This window comes from Ranitomeya imitator, chromosome 10 (assembly GCF_032444005.1).
Source record: "Ranitomeya imitator isolate aRanImi1 chromosome 10, aRanImi1.pri, whole genome shotgun sequence".
NCBI lineage: Eukaryota > Metazoa > Chordata > Amphibia > Anura > Dendrobatidae > Ranitomeya > Ranitomeya imitator.
Window position 1 is genome coordinate 136,098,104 of NC_091291.1, and position 20,477 is coordinate 136,118,580.

The following is a 20,477-nucleotide window of genomic DNA, read 5'->3' on the forward strand; positions in this document are numbered from 1 at the left end:
GTGCGCTCAAGAGCCACCAACCTGCCCTCCAGATGCTGGATGTATCGCTGCAGTCGCTGTTCATTCACCATTACTAGCCAGACCTTGGCGCTAGTATAATGTCAGGGCTGGCGGAACGCACCAAATAATTATAAAGATGGAATAAGGTGCGTTCGCAGCCCAAGGTCCACCGTGCTGTGCCTATTGCTGGATGGCACAGTCCGGCACTAAGTAGCTCAAACACCCAAAACTTTTAACAACACTAGGAATGGGGATGATTAGGAGCTTTCACCAGAGTCTGTCGTATATCCACACACACACGATAACAGATTTATACTAGTGCATGGCCGAGTGGCCATGCAAACCTTTTATAGTTGTAGCTCCACAGGTCCTTCCCAGTGGTCCAATCGGAGCTGCTACAGGACCTGAGCATGTGACCCCCGACCTCCAATGAGTGGTCGTCCCGTGGGCCTGCTCAGTAGAAGAAAAGCAGGACTTAATTCCTGGAATGTCTGCTCGCTGATCAGAGCTGGTTACAAAGGCTGAGCCTGGAAGGGCAGCCGTAACCAAGCACACAGTATCAGCTTGAGCCACACACTGGGATCAACGTCTCTGCTGAGCAGGTTACACTGTGGCTGGAGGAGAATGGGAGAATGCAGCGGACATGATTCAAGATTCCCCCTGTGCAGCAGTGGGAACTTGACACCTAACACTTATATAAAAAAATAAGTTGCGCAAAATCTACACTCTCCGTAGCTATAAAGACATCACAAAGCTGGATTGATACAAAAATATATTTTATTAGTTTTTTCACTGCCGAAAAGTAAATTCAAGAATTCTGTGTACTCCTGAAGAACTAGTCATTAATGGGTTAAGCAACTTGTTTTCATTACATTTTAACATATGACGATCTATCAAATTCCAATTAAATGTAGGATCATATGATTCTCTAAAGCAACATAAGAACTTATGTTATGATAAGTAAATGTAATCCTTAGTAACAGCCTTTGTTAATCCATTCTTACTGATTATATAAAACCTCAAGCACCAGTGCAAAAAGAGTCACCAGTCTGTAATAGCAGATTAAACAATGGATTCCAACACCTGTAAGAGATACCATGAAGATGAATTTGATTCCAGAGAAAATCTGGAGTTTTATTTTTCAGATAAACCTGATATGGTCTTTCGAGAGGATTCCTTGATATTTCCCATTGAAAATCTTACAAAAACTTTCACAGAGGGTATGTGTCTAATTCTTTTTGAGTTTAATTAGTTTAATAAGATGCAAAATAATGGTTATAAAGGGTTTGGGTAATGAAAGAGGTAAAACACACTGCTCCATATCCATCAAATAGAGCATAGAAAAGCTCTAGTTATCACAAACAGGGTTAAGAGTGTCAGTGTTCTCCCCTCCGTGTTCCCCAACACTTTAGAAAATACAGTAATTGTGATAAAATGACCATTTAAGAATTAAAATTTCAGCTAGTACATTCACATGTGCAATTTTTCAGATGCAAATTTTGATGAACATCCAGGGAAAATCCACAACAAAATTCTCAGGTGTTTCTTATGGACTTTCTGTGGATTTTGTTGTGTATTTGTCATACAGTCTTCCCTTGAATTTGCCCTATAGATTAAAAATCTGCTTTAAAATTCTAGACTACATGTCAATTTTTGCACTAAATGGTATTTGAAGAATGTGTATAAGGCTTCTTGAAAACTGATCTTAGACATTCTATTACTTTGAATGAGCAATGTGTGCGTCAAGAATAACCATTGCTTTATTTTTTCTTTAAATCAATGGTAAACATGAAAATGCAGCAGATTCAATGTGTCCTATGTGATGTACATTGTGTACATAAGTACCATTGTCTCCTATGTAATGTATATGGCTGTCTCAATGTCTCCTGTGTGATGTACAAACACAAATTCCAGTGTCTCCTATATGATAAATAAAGCTGTCTCAGTGTCTCCTATATGATGTATACAACAGTATCAGTGTCTCCTATATGATGTATAAAGCTGTCTCATTGTCTCTTATATGATGTATACAACAGTCTCAGTGTCTCCTATATGATGTATGAAACTGTCTCAGTGTCCCCTATATGATGTATGCAACAGTCTCAGTGTCTCCTATGTGAAGTATGTTGCAGAGTCACAGTTTGTCTTATGGTTACCATTTTTAAAGTTTCACCGAATAGTGCTCAAATCATATAAAACATAACCTTTAATAAATCTCAATAAAACTTTTGAATAGTACATTCAACACCCCATACTATGATATGGGTCTGCTAATACACTGCTCAAAAAATAAAGGGAACACTAAAATACCATATCCTAGATATCACTGAATGAAATATTTCAGTTGCAAATCTTTATTCATTGCACAGTGGAATGTGATGAGAACAATAAAACATAAAAATGATCATTGGAAATCAAAATGAATATCCCATGGAGGTCTGGATTTGGAATGATACTCAAAGTCAAAATGGAAAATCAAATTACAGGCTGATCCAACTTCAGTGGAAATGCCTCAAGACAAGGAAATGGTGTTCAGTTGTATGTGTGTTGGCTCCATGTGCCTGTATGACCTTCCTACAATGCCTGCGCATGCTCATGATGAGGCGGCAGATGGTCTCCTAAAGTATCTCCTCCCAGACCTAGACTAAAACATCTGACAACTCCTGGACAGTCTGTGGTGAAACGTGACGTTGGTGGATGTCCCAGATGTGTTCAATCGGATTCAGGTCTGGGGAACGGGTGGGCCAGTCCATAGCTTCAATGGCTTCATCTTGCAGGAACTGCTGGCACACTCCAGCCACATTAGGACTGGCATTGTCCTGCATTAGGAAGAACACAGGGACAACCGCACCAGCATATGGTCTCACAAGGGGTTTGAGGATCTCATCTCGGTACCTAATTGCAGTCAAGCTACCTCTGGAGAGCACATGGAGGGCTGTGCGGCCCTCCAAAGAAATGCCACCCCACACCGTTACTGACCCACTGCCAGACTGGTCATGCTGAAGGATTTTGAAGGCAGCAGATCGCTCTCCATGGCATCTTCAGACTCTGTCACGTCTGTCACATATGCTCAGTGTGAACCTGCTTTCATCTGTGAAGAGCACAGGGCACCAGTGGCAAATTTGCCAATCTTGGTGTTCTGTGGCAAATGCCAAGTGTCCTGCATGGTGTTGAGCTGTGAGCATAACCCCATCTGTGGACGTCGGGCACTCAGACCATCCTCATGGAGTCAGTTTCTAACTGTTTGTGCAGACACATGCACATTTGTGGCCTGCTGGAGGTCATTTTGCAGGGCTCTGGCAGTGCTCCTCCTGTTCCTCCTTGCACAAAGGCTGAGGTAGCAGTCCTGCTGCAGGGTTGTTGCCCTCCTATGGCCCCCTCCACATCTCCTGGTGCACTGGCCTGTCTCCTGGTAGCGCCTCCAGCCTCTGGACACTACGCTGACAGGCACAGCAAACCTTCTTGCCACAGCTCGCATTGATGTGCCATCCTGGATGAGCTGCACTACCTGAGACACTTCTGTGGGTTGTACAGTCCATCTCATGCTACCATTAGTGTGAAAGCACAACCAACATTCAAAAGTGACCTAAACATCAGTCAGAAAGCATTAGTACTGAGATGTGGTCTGTGGTCCCCACCTGCAGAACCGCTCCTTTATTGAGGGTGTCTTGATAATTGCCAATAATTTCCATCTGTTGTCTATTCCAGTTGCACAACAGTAAGTGAAATTTATTGTCAAACAGTGTTGCTTCCTAAGTGGACAATTTGACTTCACAGAAGTTTGATTTACTTGGAGTTATATTCTGTTGTTTAAGTGTTCCCTTTTTGTTTTTGAGCAGTGTATATGGGCAAATAAGAAATAGGAATATTTTACCCTAATAGGTTACTATAATATCCCTTCCTACCAGAGGAGGTTGGCACCCTATAACCTGCGCATTGGTGCCCCTGCTCAACGTAGACTCTCCCTCCCTTTCCCTAGAAAACCCTTTTACTGAATTCACACAAAGCAAATGATAGAACATTTTTGTATTTGGGCAAATCAGACTTTTTTGTAAATAATTAATGGTGGTGTTTAAATCTTTCGCTCTGTGAGTTTGACACACAAATTAAAAATGGCAATATTGGGTGCAGCGCTAATACATGGCACAGTGACAGATGGAAAAAGATTAATGCTGTGGCACAAACTATTAAAAGTCTGCAACAGTGTTTAAAACTGTTAGTTTGACATAGAAAAAAACAAATCACAATAATGGTCGCAGCAGTCAGACAACGCACAGTGACAGATGCCAGAAAAGTTATGATGTGACAAACTAAATTTTAACAGTCTGAACTACAAATAAAAATGGGGGGTTCAATCTGCTTGTTTGATGCAGAATGTTCTAAAAAGCAATACACAGACTCCGCACATGTGACCTCAGTCATATATATCATCATGATCGGCTGTGCTATAACTGTTGCTGTAAGTCATTATGGGGAGACCTGCCAGGTGATGTGATCCCTCTTCTCTATCTTATACTGTCTGAAATTAACCAAGAATTATTCTGATTTGTAAACTTCAGTGAATTTTGTAAAATTTGTATCTATTTTGATTTGTGCAAAATTGATTTTTGCTTCTGTAAGATTTTTATGATGAAGAAAAGATGCATTATGGGTGGATTTTGCTGCAGAATTACCTTATATACTCGAGTATAAGCCGACCCGAGTATAAGCCGACCCCCCTAATTTTGCCACAAAAAACTGGGAAAACTTATTGACTCGAGTATAAGCCTAGGGTAGAAAATGCAGCAGCTACCGGTGAATTTCAAAAATAAAAATAGATGCTCCATACCGTTCATTATTGCCCCATAGATGCTCCATATACAACTGTGCTATATAGAATGCTCTGCACCGTTGATTATGGCCCCATAGGTGCTCCTTATAATGCTGTGCCATATATGCTCTGCACCGTTGATTATGGCCCCATAGATGCTCCTTATAATGCTGTGCCATATATGCTCTGCAGCTTTATGGCCCCATAGGTGCTCCTTATAATGCTGTGCCCCATATATGCTCTGCACCTTTATGGCCCCATAGATGCTCCTTATAATGCTGTGCCCCATATATGCTCTGCACCTTTATGGCCCCATAGGTGCTCCTTATAATGCTGTGCCCCATATATGCTCTGCACCTTTATGGCCCCATAGGTGCTCCTTATAATGCTGTGCCCCATTTATGCTCTGCACCTTTATGGCCCCATAGGTGCTCCTTATAATGCTGTGCCCCATATATGCTCTGCACCTTTATGGCCCCATAGGTGCTCCTTATAATGCTGTGCCATATATGCTCTGCACCTTTGATTATGGCCCCATAGATGCTCCTTATAATGCTGTGCCCCATATATGCTCTGCACCTTTATGGCCCCATAGGTGCTCCTTATAATGCTGTGCCCCATATATGCTCTGCACCTTTATGGCCCCATAGATGCTCCTTATAATGCTGTGCCCCATATATGCTCTGCACCTTTATGGCCCCATAGGTGCTCCTTATAATGCTGTGCCCCATATATGCTCTGCACCTTTATGGCCCCATAGGTGCTCCTTATAATGCTGTGCCCCATTTATGCTCTGCACCTTTATGGCCCCATAGGTGCTCCTTATAATGCTGTGCCCCATATATGCTCTGCACCTTTATGGCCCCATAGGTGCTCCATATAATGCTGTGCCCCATATATGCTCTGCACCTTTATGGCCCCATAGGTGCTCCTTATAATGCTGTGCCCCATATATGCTCTGCACGTTTATGGCCCCATAGGTGCTCCTTATAATGCTGTGCCCCATTTATGCTCTGCACCTTTATGGCCCCATAGGTGCTCCTTATAATGCTGTGCCCCATATATGCTCTGCACCTTTATGGCCCCATAGGTGCTCCTTATAATGCTGTGCCCCATTTATGCTCTGCACCTTTATGGCCCCATAGATGCTCCTTATAATGCTGTGCCCCTTATATGCTCTGCACCTTTATGGCCCCATAGGTGCTCCTTATAATGCTGTGCCCCATATATGCTCTGCACCTTTATGGCCCCATAGATGCTCCTCATAATGCTGTGCCCCATATATGCTCTGCACCTTTATGGCCCCATAGATGCTCCTTATAATGCTGTGCCCCATATATGCTCTGCACCTTTATGGCCCCATAGATGCTCCTTATAATGCTGTGCCCCATATATGCTCTGCACCTTTATGGCCCCATAGGTGCTCCTTATAATGCTGTGCCCCTTATATGCTCTGCACCATTATGGCCCCATAGGTGCTCCTTATAATGCTGTGCCCCATATATGCTCTCCACCTTTATGGCCCCATAGGTGCTCCTTATAATGCTGTGCCCCATATATGCTCTGCACCTTTATGGCCCCATAGGTGCTCCTTATAATGCTGTGCCCCATATATGCTCTGCACCTTTATGGCCCCATAGATGCTCCTTATAATGTTGTGCCCCTTATATGCTCTGCACCTTTATGGCCCCATAGGTGCTCCTTATAATGCTGTGCCCCTTATATGCTCTGCACCTTTATGGCCCCATAGGTGCTCCTTATAATGCTGTGCCCCATATATGCTCTGCACCTTTATGGCCCCATAGGTGCTCCTTATAATGCTGTGCCCCATATATGCTCTGCACCTTTATGGCCCCATAGGTGCTCCTTATAATGCTGTGCCCCATATATGCTCTGCACCTTTATGGCCCCATAGATGCTCCTTATAATGCTGTGCCCCTTATATGCTCTGCACCTTTATGGCCCCATAGGTGCTCCTTATAATGCTGTGCCCCTTATATGCTCTGCACCTTTATGGCCCCATAGGTGCTCCTTATAATGCTGTGCCCCATATATGCTCTGCACCTTTATGGCCCCATAGGTGCTCCTTATAATGCTGTGCCCCTTATATGCTCTGCACCTTTATGGCCCCATAGGTGCTCCTTATAATGCTGTGCCCCATATATGCTCTGCACCTTTATGGCCCCATAGGTGCTCCTTATAATGCTGTGCCCCATATATGCTCTGCACCTTTATGGCCCCATAGGTGCTCCTTATAATGCTGTGCCCCTTATATGCTCTGCACCTTTATGGCCCCATAGGTGCTCCTTATAATGTTGTGCCCCATATATGCTCTGCACCTTTATGGCCCCATAGATGCTCCTTATAATGCTGTGCCCCTTATATGCTCTGCACCTTTGATTATGGCCCCATAGGTGCTCCTTATAATGCTGTGCCCCTTATATGCTCTGCACCATTATGGCCCCATAGGTGCTCCTTATAATGCTGTGCCCCATATATGCTCTGCACCTTTATGGCCCCATAGGTGCTCCTTATAATGCTGTGCCCCTTATATGCTCTGCACCTTTATGGCCCCATAGATGCTCCTTATAATGCTGTGCCCCTTATATGCTCTGCACCTTTATGGCCCCATAGGTGCTCCTTATAATGCTGTGCCCCATATATGCTCTGCACCTTTATGGCCCCATAGGTGCTCCTTATAATGCTGTGCCCCATATATGCTCTGCACCTTTATGGCCCCATATATGCTCCTTATAATGCTGTGCCCCATATATGCTCTGCACCTTTATGGCCCCATAGATGCTCCTTACAATGCTGTGCCCCATATATGCTCTGCACCTTTATGGCCCCATAGGTGCTCCTTATAATGCTGTGCCCCTTATATGCTCTGCACCTTTATGGCCCCATAGGTGCTCCTTATAATGCTGTGCCCCATATATGCTCTGCACCTTTATGGCCCCATAGATGCTCCTTACAATGCTGTGCCCCATATATGCTCTGCACCTTTATGGCCCCATAGGTGCTCCTTATAATGCTGTGCCCCTTATATGCTCTGCACCTTTATGGCCCCATAGGTGCTCCTTATAATGCTGTGCCCCATATATGCTCTGTACCTTTATGGCCCCATAGGTGCTCCTTATAATGCTGTGCCCCTTATATGCTCTGCACCTTTATGGCCCCATAGGTGCTCCTTATAATGCTGTGCCCCATATATGCTCTGCACCTTTATGGCCCCATAGGTGCTCCTTATAATGCTGTGCCCCTTATATGCTCTGCACCTTTATGGCCCCATAGGTGCTCCTTATAATGCTGTGCCCCTTATATGCTCTGCACCTTTATGGCCCCATAGGTGCTCCTTATAATGCTGTGCCCCATATATGCTCTGCACCTTTATGGCCCCATAGATGCTCCTTACAATGCTGTGCCCCATATATGCTCTGCACCTTTATGGCCCCATAGGTGCTCCTTATAATGCTGTGCCCCTTATATGCTCTGCACCATTATGGCCCCATAGGTGCTCCTTATAATGCTGTGCCCCTTATATGCTCTGCACCTTTATGGCCCCATAGATGCTCCTTACAATGCTGTGCCCCATATATGCTCTGCACCTTTATGGCCCCATAGGTGCTCCTTATAATGCTGTGCCCCATATATGCTCTGCACCTTTATGGCCCCATAGGTGCTCCTTATAATGCTGTGCCCCTTATATGCTCTGCACCTTTATGGCCCCATAGGTGCTCCTTATAATGCTGTGCCCCATATATGCTCTGTACCTTTATGGCCCCATAGATGCTCCTTATAATGCTGTGCCCCTTATATGCTCTGCACCTTTATGGCCCCATAGATGCTCCTTATAATGTTGTGCCCCATATATGCTCTGCACCTTTATGGCCCCATAGGTGCTCCTTATAATGCTGTGCCCCATATATGCTCTGCACCTTTATGGCCCCATAGGTGCTCCTTATAATGCTGTGCCCCTTATATGCTCTGCACCTTTATGGCCCCATAGGTGCTCCTTATAATGCTGTGCCCCATATATGCTCTGCACCTTTATGGCCCCATAGGTGCTCCTTATAATGCTGTGCCCCTTATATGCTCTGCACCTTTATGGCCCCATAGGTGCTCCTTATAATGCTGTGCCCCATATATGCTCTGCAACTTTATGGCCCCATAGGTGCTCCTTATAATGCTGTGCCCCTTATATGCTCTGCACCTTTATGGCCCCATAGATGCTCCTTATAATGCTGTGCCCCATATATGCTCTGTACCTTTATGGCCCCATAGATGCTCCTTATAATGCTGTGCCCCTTATATGCTCTGCACCTTTATGGCCCCATAGATGCTCCTTATAATGTTGTGCCCCATATATGCTCTGCACCTTTATGGCCCCATAGATGCTCCTTACAATGCTGTGCCCCATATATGCTCTGCACCTTTATGGCCCCATAGATGCTCCTTATAATGCTGTGCCCCTTATATGCTCTGCACCTTTATGGCCCCATAGGTGCTCCTTATAATGCTGTGCCCCTTATATGCTCTGCACCTTTATGGCCCCATAGGTGCTCCTTATAATGCTGTGCCCCTTATATGCTCTGCACCTTTATGGCCCCATAGGTGCTCCTTATAATGCTGTGCCCCTTATATGCTCTGCACCTTTATGGCCCCATAGGTGCTCCTTATAATGCTGTGCCCCATATATGCTCTGCACCTTTATGGCCCCATAGATGCTCCTTACAATGCTGTGCCCCATATATGCTCTGCACCTTTATGGCCCCATAGGTGCTCCTTATAATGCTGTGCCCCTTATATGCTCTGCACCATTATGGCCCCATAGGTGCTCCTTATAATGCTGTGCCCCTTATATGCTCTGCACCTTTATGGCCCCATAGATGCTCCTTACAATGCTGTGCCCCATATATGCTCTGCACCTTTATGGCCCCATAGGTGCTCCTTATAATGCTGTGCCCCATATATGCTCTGCACCTTTATGGCCCCATAGGTGCTCCTTATAATGCTGTGCCCCTTATATGCTCTGCACCTTTATGGCCCCATAGGTGCTCCTTATAATGCTGTGCCCCATATATGCTCTGTACCTTTATGGCCCCATAGATGCTCCTTATAATGCTGTGCCCCTTATATGCTCTGCACCTTTATGGCCCCATAGATGCTCCTTATAATGTTGTGCCCCATATATGCTCTGCACCTTTATGGCCTCATAGGTGCTCCTTATAATGCTGTGCCCCATATATGCTCTGCACCTTTATGGCCCCATAGGTGCTCCTTATAATGCTGTGCCCCTTATATGCTCTGCACCTTTATGGCCCCATAGGTGCTCCTTATAATGCTGTGCCCCATATATGCTCTGCACCTTTATGGCCCCATAGGTGCTCCTTATAATGCTGTGCCCCTTATATGCTCTGCACCTTTATGGCCCCATAGATGCTCCTTATAATGTTGTGCCCCATATATGCTCTGCACCTTTATGGCCTCATAGGTGCTCCTTATAATGCTGTGCCCCATATATGCTCTGCACCTTTATGGCCCCATAGGTGCTCCTTATAATGCTGTGCCCCTTATATGCTCTGCACCTTTATGGCCCCATAGGTGCTCCTTATAATGCTGTGCCCCATATATGCTCTGCACCTTTATGGCCCCATAGGTGCTCCTTATAATGCTGTGCCCCTTATATGCTCTGCACCTTTATGGCCCCATAGGTGCTCCTTATAATGCTGTGCCCCATATATGCTCTGCAACTTTATGGCCCCATAGGTGCTCCTTATAATGCTGTGCCCCTTATATGCTCTGCACCTTTATGGCCCCATAGGTGCTCCTTATAATGCTGTGCCCCTTATATGCTCTGCACCTTTATGGCCCCATAGATGCTCCTTATAATGTTGTGCCCCATATATGCTCTGCACCTTTATGGCCTCATAGGTGCTCCTTATAATGCTGTGCCCCATATATGCTCTGCACCTTTATGGCCCCATAGGTGCTCCTTATAATGCTGTGCCCCTTATATGCTCTGCACCTTTATGGCCCCATAGGTGCTCCTTATAATGCTGTGCCCCATATATGCTCTGCACCTTTATGGCCCCATAGGTGCTCCTTATAATGCTGTGCCCCTTATATGCTCTGCACCTTTATGGCCCCATAGGTGCTCCTTATAATGCTGTGCCCCATATATGCTCTGCAACTTTATGGCCCCATAGGTGCTCCTTATAATGCTGTGCCCCTTATATGCTCTGCACCTTTATGGCCCCATAGGTGCTCCTTATAATGCTGTGCCCCATATATGCTCTGCAACTTTATGGCCCCATAGGTGCTCCTTATAATGCTGTGCCCCTTATATGCTCTGCACCTTTATGGCCCCATAGATGCTCCTTATAATGCTGTGCCCCATATATGCTCTGTACCTTTATGGCCCCATAGATGCTCCTTATAATGCTGTGCCCCTTATATGCTCTGCACCTTTATGGCCCCATAGATGCTTCTTATAATGTTGTGCCCCATATATGCTCTGCACCTTTATGGCCCCATAGATGCTCCTTATAATGCTGTGCCCCTTATATGCTCTGCACCTTTATGGCCCCATAGGTGCTCCTTATAATGCTGTGCCCCTTATATGCTCTGCACCTTTATGGCCCCATAGGTGCTCCTTAGAATGCTGCTGGTGCTGCCATAAAAAAAAAAAAAAATCCCATACTCACCTCTCTTCTCAGGACGCCGGCACTTTCAATAATTATCTGCTCCTCTGCGGCTCCGTCTCCAGCACTGACTACGTCACAGCGCCCTCTAACCTGAGCGTCACTGCTAGAGGACGCTGCAGACGGAGCCGGAGCGAGGAGCAGGTAATTATAGCGCTGCGCTCCCCTTACCTGCTGCGGCGCGGTCCCTGCAGTCCCTGGCTTCTCCGGCGCTGCAGCTTCTTCCTGTAATTGAGCGGTCACATGGCACCGATCATTTACAGCAATGAATATGCGGCTCCTCCCCTATCGGGGTGGAGCTGCCTATTCATTTCTGTAATGAGCGGTGCCATGTGACCGCTCAGTGCAGGAAGAATCTGCAGCGCCAGAGAAGCCAGGGACTGCAGGGACCGCGCTGGGAGCAGGTAAGTATAACTACACAGCCCCCGCTCCCCCTCCCCTGCTGACACCCGGGTATATGACTCGAGTATAAGCCGAGAGGGGGACTTTCAGCCCAAAAAAATGGGCTGAAAATCTCGGCTTATACTCGAGTATATACGGTATGTACTTGGAAGCAAATTTACCGCATCGTCATGTTGGGTTGAGGAAATCATTCTAACCAAAAGTTCTAATTTCACCATTCTGCCTGCCCATTGGACAGGCAGTCTCTATTCTGTGGCATCTATCATTTTACATGTACATGAGTCCTGCTGTTTATTACAGATCCTGAGCCGACACCGTTGTGACTGCAGTAAATATTTGACACCTATAGAAGCAGCCTTCCGTTTGTGCAGTCAATATATGATGACTTTTCAGGAAGGAGTTGACGAAAATGGATTGAAAGTTCTGTTTTGATTTTCCCATTCAGTATTCAATGACACAATTTGACTATTATTCTAACTTTTCCACCTCTATGTATGTTTCAATATTTCAATTTTTTTTCTGCAGGTCATGTTAAAGGCGATATCTTGATTGACCTTAGTTCTGGTTCTATGGTTCATCATCTGTTTGCAGCCTGTGACTTTTTCAAGCACATCATAGTGCTGAAGATGAGAGATAGATGCATCATGGAGATGAAAAGATGGGTGGATTCACGTACAGGAGCGTTTGATTGGAACCATGCCACACAACTTCATGTAGATAGCGTGGGAAAGAGGTGAAGTATATGTCCTAAAATTAGGAAAACCATCTCATGTCATTTTTTACTACAAAAGACATAAAAGCAGTTCTTAGTGTAATATCATAAATATCCATGGTTTACCTGATGGTACAATGATGGTTTGTTCTAACTGAAATTTTAGATCTCGGTAGGAAAGTCTACATTTGTCCAATCAGGACAAAATTCTCAATGTTTGTAGCTGGAGAATAAAAGGCCCTGTTGGAAGGGTACAGTAAGGCTCTACTTGTGTTAGAGGTATAAATTAGGGGAATCCCAATCCTCAGCTCTAATGTATATATTCAATGCATTCAGCTGATTCGTTATATAAAGGCAAATGGTTGCCATTGACCAAAGTGCAAAAATAAGTTTTCCAAGGTATAATTTTTGCAGTGGCCATTGTACCAGAAAGACCAATTTTCTGCACTTTCTTGTTTATTGAAAAAGTTTTGCCAGCACCTAATATATTTAGAGAAAGCAATACAATTTTGGTTTCAGTTAGGAGAATGGGGATCTATTTCTACCTTTACTGCACTTGAAGGGAACAAAATATTTTTTTATCCACAAACTGGGTGAAATTATAATAAGTTATAGCCATAAAACTTAGTGCTTCCGTCTTGGTTGAATTCAAGTATTTTCCCAACTGGAAGCTGATGATCCAGCACTAACTACTGAGCTTTAATGTCATTCCATTCAATATTTGGCAAATAATACAAAACCCGGCACTCAACTTTGTGGTGTGAAGAAACGAAAGATTTATTATCCCAAATCAGAAAACGTTTCGGTCCCACAACTGGACCTTCATCAGTAACTGAAATAAGTATGTACATACAATACAGCATAATTAAAAACCATAATTGGGAAAACATAAATAAAACTGTGAACAAAAATAACCAAAGTATATACAACATATGCAATATCCTATGCATATGACTATGGCGAAAATGATGGTGGGTGGATACTAGTGGTATAAGAGAGTGACCTATGTCGTGGCACAGTGGTAGTACAGTGGTGGAGATTTACATACCGTTTACTGGGACAATGTATAGATTCAAGTGGCTATATGGCCTGCCTGGGAGGTGGAACATAAATCATAGTGCGAGAGTGGACTGAGGTACTATAAACGAGAAGACAAAAGAAGCAGGAGTGTATGGACACCTACCCGGAGGTTGCTACCAATATAGTATTGGATATCCAGAGAGAAAAGTTACAGCCTAGAAGAAATAGAACATCTATGACGGACCCTGATAGAGTTACATACTGGAGAGACGCTGAAGAGTGTAGCATGTAATTACCTATATGGGTGTTGTCATCGCGGCGTCCACCGCTGAATTGCAAGTGAGGAGAGAGGGCCGTGGGGCTGTTTATATAGTGGCAGAGACTGGGAGGATGCCAGCTGTGAGCATGAGAGCAGTGCTAAACCGCCCAGGAAGTGGGCGGAGTTAGGCAGAAGTGACCTGCCAGGAAGAGCAGGTCACATGGACGGTGGTGTGCGGGCGCCATCTTGGAGGTGGCAGTGCTAAAAAGTAGATAGACTGTGCCTGACCACAGCCGCCAGTGTGCGATACATAGGGCTATAAGGGCGGCTGGAGTTCGCATGTCCAGACGCTTACATCGGGTATGAGAGGCTATGTGCGCAGCGATTTATAAACTACCCGGAAAAAAGACTGTAATGCGCATGTCTGTAACTGCCTGCATTAAGCTGTGTGGAAAAAAAAAAAAAAAATGTGCGGCAATAAAAATACTGCAAATAAATGAAAATGAGCCTGTTAAAAATGAAAGAAGGCTAATTAGCAAACGCCAGGCAGGAGTAAATTAACCGCATGTACATGTACCCGAATACAGGGATACTATAATGCCCATCAGGGGCCACGGGAAGGTTGTAGTGCAGTTGTAAAGTTAAAGATGGCAGAGGAGAGGTATGTGTAACCGTCATAGAAAGAGGGTATATATAAACTGAAGCAGATTGGAAGAAAGGTATAAGGACCAAGATGCACCAACATACCGGCAGGCCAATGGTAGAAAGGATGGAAAAATGACAGCCGTCAGAGGAGAGAGCAGTAGTGGAAGTGTTTTGACCGATGACAAGAACAGTACTGAGATGGTGTTGATAACACATAACAATAATAGCTATAACAGGGGGACGTGAGTATCCTGAGCATAGTGATGACAAGTGGGTGGAACTGTGCTCGTGATCCATTATGCCGACAATTCAATATAGACGACTCTAAAAAAACAGAGAAAGGCGAGTTAGTAACAAAGTAGGGTAATATTGATATACATCATATAAACGCCATCAGCTCATAGTCCCGATTCAAGCCTTTCGGAGAGAGGGTTTCCAGAGTATGGATCCAGAAAGCCTCCTTCTTTTTGAGCAAAGTGATCCTATCACCACCCCGCCTTGGGGGTGGTACATGGTCAATGACCTGGTATTTTAATTGGGAAACAGAGTGTCCTTGAGTGTGAAAGTGGTATGGGATGGGAAGGAGTAGGTTGCTACAACGGATGGTGGATTTATGTTTTGAAATCCTATCCCTGACCGGTTGTGTAGTTTACCCTATGTAAAGTAAGCCACACGGGCATTTGATAAGGTACACTACATAGGTGGAGTCGCAGGTGAAGAAGTTCTTGATATGAAATGTTTTGCCAGATCTGGGGTGTTGGAACGTGTTCCCTTTTGTATGTTATTGCATTGTGCGCAATGAAGGCACGGAAAGGTGCCAGTCTTTGGTCGTGAGAGGAAGATCTGTCGACGTGGGTCCTTAGGCCCAATGTCAGCTTTGACCAGATTGTCCCTTAAGTTGGGGGGTCTCCTAAAGCATGGTAAAAAGGGCTCCTTAAATTCTGGTATGTCAGGGTGGGCTGTAGAAAGGAGATGCCAGTGTCTCCTGATGGTTTTGTGAAGAATGAAGGAGAAGGGGTGATATGCATGCACGAAGGGAATGCGTTTTTCTGTGTTCCTCCTGGATATTTGGGGTGGAGGGTCCCTAGACCGTGCCAGTATTGCCGAGGGATAACCCTTCTTAAGAAATTTCGTGGTCATACCCTGGAGACGTTCCTCACAGAGTATTGGATCCAGGACTATGCGTTTGACCCGTTGGTATTGTGATATAGGAATCGAGCGTTTCGTGGATGGTGGGTGGAAGCTCTGGTAGTGTAGCAAGCTATTCCTGTCCGTTGGCTTAGAGTATAGATCAGTAGTAAGTAGGCCCGCTGAATCTTTGAGCACCATAGTGTCTAGAAAATTAATGGCGTTCTGGTCATGACTGATAGTGAATTTGATGCCTGGCCAGGCATCATTGAGGAAAAGGAAGAACTCCTGCAAGGACTCCAATGAGCCCCCCCATAGGCAAAAAACATCATCTATGTATCGTTTCCACACGGAAACGTTGTGAATAAACAAAGGATGTTTGTAGATGACGGATGTCTCGAATAATGCCATGTACGTGTTAGCGTACGGGGGCGCTACATTGGAGCCCATTGCGGTCCCCCGTCTCTGCAAGTAAAAGGAATCCTGGAAGAGAAAAAAGTTATTATAGAGTACCGTTGTCAGTAATTCAATACAAAGATTGATCTGGTCCGTATCAAGGCCTGCGGCGGTGAGGGACTGGTGTGCCGCATTAATGCCGTTCAGATGCGGAATGGACGTGTACAAGTCCTTAACGTCTAAAGTTACCAGGAGGGTGTTTGGAGGTACCCTATGTAGATCCCTGATACATTGTAAAAAATCCCCAGTGTCCAAGATGAATGATGCTGATCTCTGAGTAATAGGTTTGAGGATTTTTTCCAGGTATCGTGATAGTGGGGAAATGATTGAATCTGTGGAGGCCACAATTGGCCTGCCCGGGGGATTAGACAGATTTTTGTGTATTTTTGGTAAGGTATAAAATACCGGTGTGATGGGGTTCTTCTTTCTCAGAAAATCACTTGTCTTAGGATCAATGATCCCTAGGTGTGAGTATTTGGTGATGATGCTATCAATTTTACCCCTAATCTCTGTAGAGGGATCTCTCGAGAGTCGGTCATAAATAGAGGTATCATTAAGCTTGCGATGGATCTCCGCTATGTATTGTGCCTTGTCCATTATGACAAGCGCGCCACCCTTGTCTGCTGGTTTTATGATGAGGTTGGGGTCTTTCTGTAGTGTGACTAATGCCTGATATTCCGTAGCAGAGAGATTAGATGGATAGTGTAGTCTACCTTTTTCAATATCGTCGCGTATAGTGTGGAACGACTCTTGGACGAAGCCAATAAATGTCTCCACAGCGTGGGAGCCCTGAGGTGGGCGGAAGGAACTTTTGTCCCGTAGGCCTAATGTCACAATAGACATAGGGTTGGTACAGGGGGGTGGGGGGTTGATTGGGGAAGAGGCAAAATGGGTCTTAAGTCTTAGTAAACGAAAAAAGCGTTGTAAGTCCATCTCTAGATCAAATGTTTTACACTGATACGAGGGACAGAAAGACAAGCCCTTTTGTAATACCCCAAGTTCTGCAACCCCCAGGGATCTAGAAGAAGAAATTCCATTCAATATTGACTGTGAGACAATCACTTTCATCACGTTTCCCATTTCTTTCAGTGACCAGTTACCGGACAAAGAAGGAAAAGTGCGATCAGCCCTTCAACATGTTGTGAAATGTAACCTTGAGAAAGAAGATATGATGGATCCGATCGTCTTACCACCTGCCGATTGTGTCATCAGTGCTTGGCTCCTAGATTATATCTGCAAAAACCAGGATGATTACATGAGATATCTCAGGAAGTTCTCTTCACTGCTGAAACCTGGAGGACGCATTATATTACTTTCAAGTTTAGAGATGACATATTTCAAAATCGGGAAAGAAAAGTTTCATGCTTTCAGTTTTGATGCTGATTTTGCCAGGAAAGCTCTAGTTGCAGAAGGTTTTATCATTGACCGCTGTGAGGTTAGGAAGAGAACGGCTGTGAGTGACCTTACTGACTATAAGGGTGTCATATTCATTGCAGCTCACAAAGACAAGTAGATCTGAGATGTCATAATTTCATTCTCCATGTCACGGGTTGTGTGTGAATCTTAAATTCTATCATCATCCTTAATCTAGTGCGTGATACAATTGTAAAAACAATCTAATTGATCAGCCAAAACGTGTTAATGTTGATCCATTCATGTTTACATTTTCCATGACAGGGTTAAGGTACCGTCACACTAGACGATATCGCTAGCGATCCGTGACGTTGCAGCGTCCTGGCTAGCGATATCGTCCAGTGTGACAGGCAGCAGTGATCAGGCCCCTGCTGTGATATCACTGGTCGGGGAAGAAAGTCCAGAACTTTGTTTCGTCGCTGGATCTCCCGCTGACATCGCTGAATCGGCGTGTGTGACGCCGATTCAGCGGTGTCTTCGCTGGTAACCAGGGTAAACATCGGGTTACTAAGCTACATACTTACCTACCGCTGTCTGTTCCCGGCGCTCTGCTTCTCTGCCCTGGCTGTGAGCACAGCGGCCGGAAAGCAGAGCGGTGACGTCACCGCTCTGCTTTCCGGCTGCCCGGCGCTCACAGCCAGAGCAGAGAAGCACAGCACCGGGGACAGACAGCGGTAGGTAAGTATGTAGTGGTTGTTTTTTTTACTTTAACGATGGTAACCAGGGTAAACATCGGGTTACTAAGCGCGGCCCTGCGCTTAGTAATCCGATGTTTACCCTGGTTACCGGCATCGTTGGTTGCTGGAGAGCTCTGTGACAGCTCTCCAGCGACCAAACAGCGACGCTGCAGCGATCCGGATCGTTGTCGGTATCGCTGCAGCGTTGCTTAGTGTGATGGTACCTTTAGATGTTTAGTAATAAAAGTGCACACACTAAAGCAGTTTTAAGGCGACAGACGCCCGACTTACCTGTTTGTGTCCTTTTGAAGCATAACATTTCTCACATTTAGTCTAAACTTTGCAAAAATTGACTTATGGACATTGATCATATTGAGTGGGATGTGCCACATACTAAATGCATAAAAGCATTAACTGAAATAAGAATAAATCACAGTAAGGGTATGTGCACAAGTTGCAGATTTACCTGTGGAATTTTCTGTGCAGATTCTTCCTCTCTTGGCAGAAAATGCAGGCACGCTTTTGATGTGTTTTTTGTGCATTTTTTCATGTTTTTTGTGCGTATTTGTCTGCGTTTTTGTAACCTAAATAAAACTAACATACTTAAAAAAAAAGAATTGTGATGCCATTTCTTGTCCAATCTCTTCATTTACATACTCCATTGAAGAATAATGTTTACACACACAGAGATAGATCTATAGATAGATAGATAGCTAATAGATAGATAATAGATACCGTATATACTCGAGTATAAGCCGACCCGAGTATAAGCTGACCCCCCTAATTTTGCCACAAAAAACTGGGAAAACTTAATGACTCGAGTATAAGCCTAGGGTGGAAAACTCACCTCTCATTGCTCAGGCCCCCAGCACTTTAAATATTCACCTCTCCTCGTTCCGGGCACCGCTCCATCTTGAGCATCTTCTGCACTGACGCTGAGGCAGAGGACGCGCACTAACCACGTCACCGCGCCCTCTGACCTGAGCGTCACTGCAGAAGATGCTGAAAATGGAGCGGCGGCTGGAACGAGGAGAGGTAAATATCGCGCAGTGCTCCCCCTCCCCATTATACTCACCTGCTCCTGGCGTGGTGCAGTCCCGGGTTCCCCGGCGCCGCAACTTCTTCCTGTATTGAGAGGTCACATGGTACCGCTCATTACAGTAATGAATATGTGGCTCCACCCCTATGGGAGGTGGAGCTGCATATTCATTACTGTAATGAGCGGTACCATGTGACCGCTCAGTACAGGAAGAAGCTGAAACACCGGGAGAACCAAAGACGCGCAGGGACCGCACCAGGAGCAGGTGAGTATTATTTCACAGCTGCTGCCCCCCTGCCCTGCTGACCCTGGGTGTGACTCAAATATAAGCCAAGAGGGGGGCTTTCAGACCCCAAAAAATGGCTGAAAATCTCCACTTATACTCGAGTATATGCGGTAGATACATGATGGATTGATAGATATTAAATATATAATAGATACATCTATAGATAGATGGATATATAGATAGATAATAGATAGGTAAATCTATCTATAGATATATCTATCTATCTATCTAGCAGCACATGTGCATGAATCTAGCTCACTGTTAATCTATGGGACAGCACACATCAGCGTTTTTTTCCTCAGGTGTATTCGACGTGTGTGTAAAATCACAGCAGGCTGCAATTGGCACCGAGACTCGGCCCAGACTCGCCAATGCAAGCCTATGTGTGCGAGAAAAAAAATCGAACAGCACATAGACCATGCTAGTACAGTCTGATTTTTACACACTGATGTCCTTTGAAAAGTCGGCAATTCATCTGCCGCCTACAGTAAAATCACAGCGTGACAGGTTAGAATAGAATAGATAGAATAGACATATACACATAGAATAAATAGATACATAGATTTCAGTGACACACACATGTATATGTACTAGCTATTGAACCCGTTCTACGCCCGGGTGGCGAGCATTTATATTGGTATATTGTCTCCATCCTGGTATGTGCTGCTCCATCCTGCGTCCCCATCCTGTCATGCGCTGCTCCATCCTGCGTCCCCATCCTGTCATGTGCTGCTCCATCCTGCGTCCCCATCCTGTCATGCGCTGCTCCATCCTGCGTCCCCATCCTGTCATGTGCTGCCCCATCCTGCGTTCCCCTTCCTGTCATGCGCTGCTCCCATCCTGCGTCCCCATCCTGTCATGCGCTGCTCCCATCCTGCGTCCCCATCCTGTGATGCGCTGCTCCCATCCTGTGATGCGCTGCTCCC

At 45.1% G+C, this 20,477-nt stretch overlaps 1 protein-coding gene across 1 annotated transcript; it reads left to right on the plus strand.

The window, feature by feature from the left end:
- The first annotated feature begins 1,017 nt into the window (after positions 1-1,017).
- Positions 1,018-18,843, plus strand: LOC138651834 (nicotinamide N-methyltransferase-like). Its single transcript, XM_069742365.1, has 3 exons — positions 1,018-1,220; positions 12,442-12,649; positions 17,226-18,843. The coding sequence occupies exons 1-3, from the start codon at positions 1,070-1,072 to the stop codon at positions 17,647-17,649; spliced, it is 783 nt and encodes a 260-aa protein (XP_069598466.1). The 5' UTR covers positions 1,018-1,069; the 3' UTR covers positions 17,650-18,843.
- Positions 18,844-20,477: the final 1,634 nt, after the last annotated feature.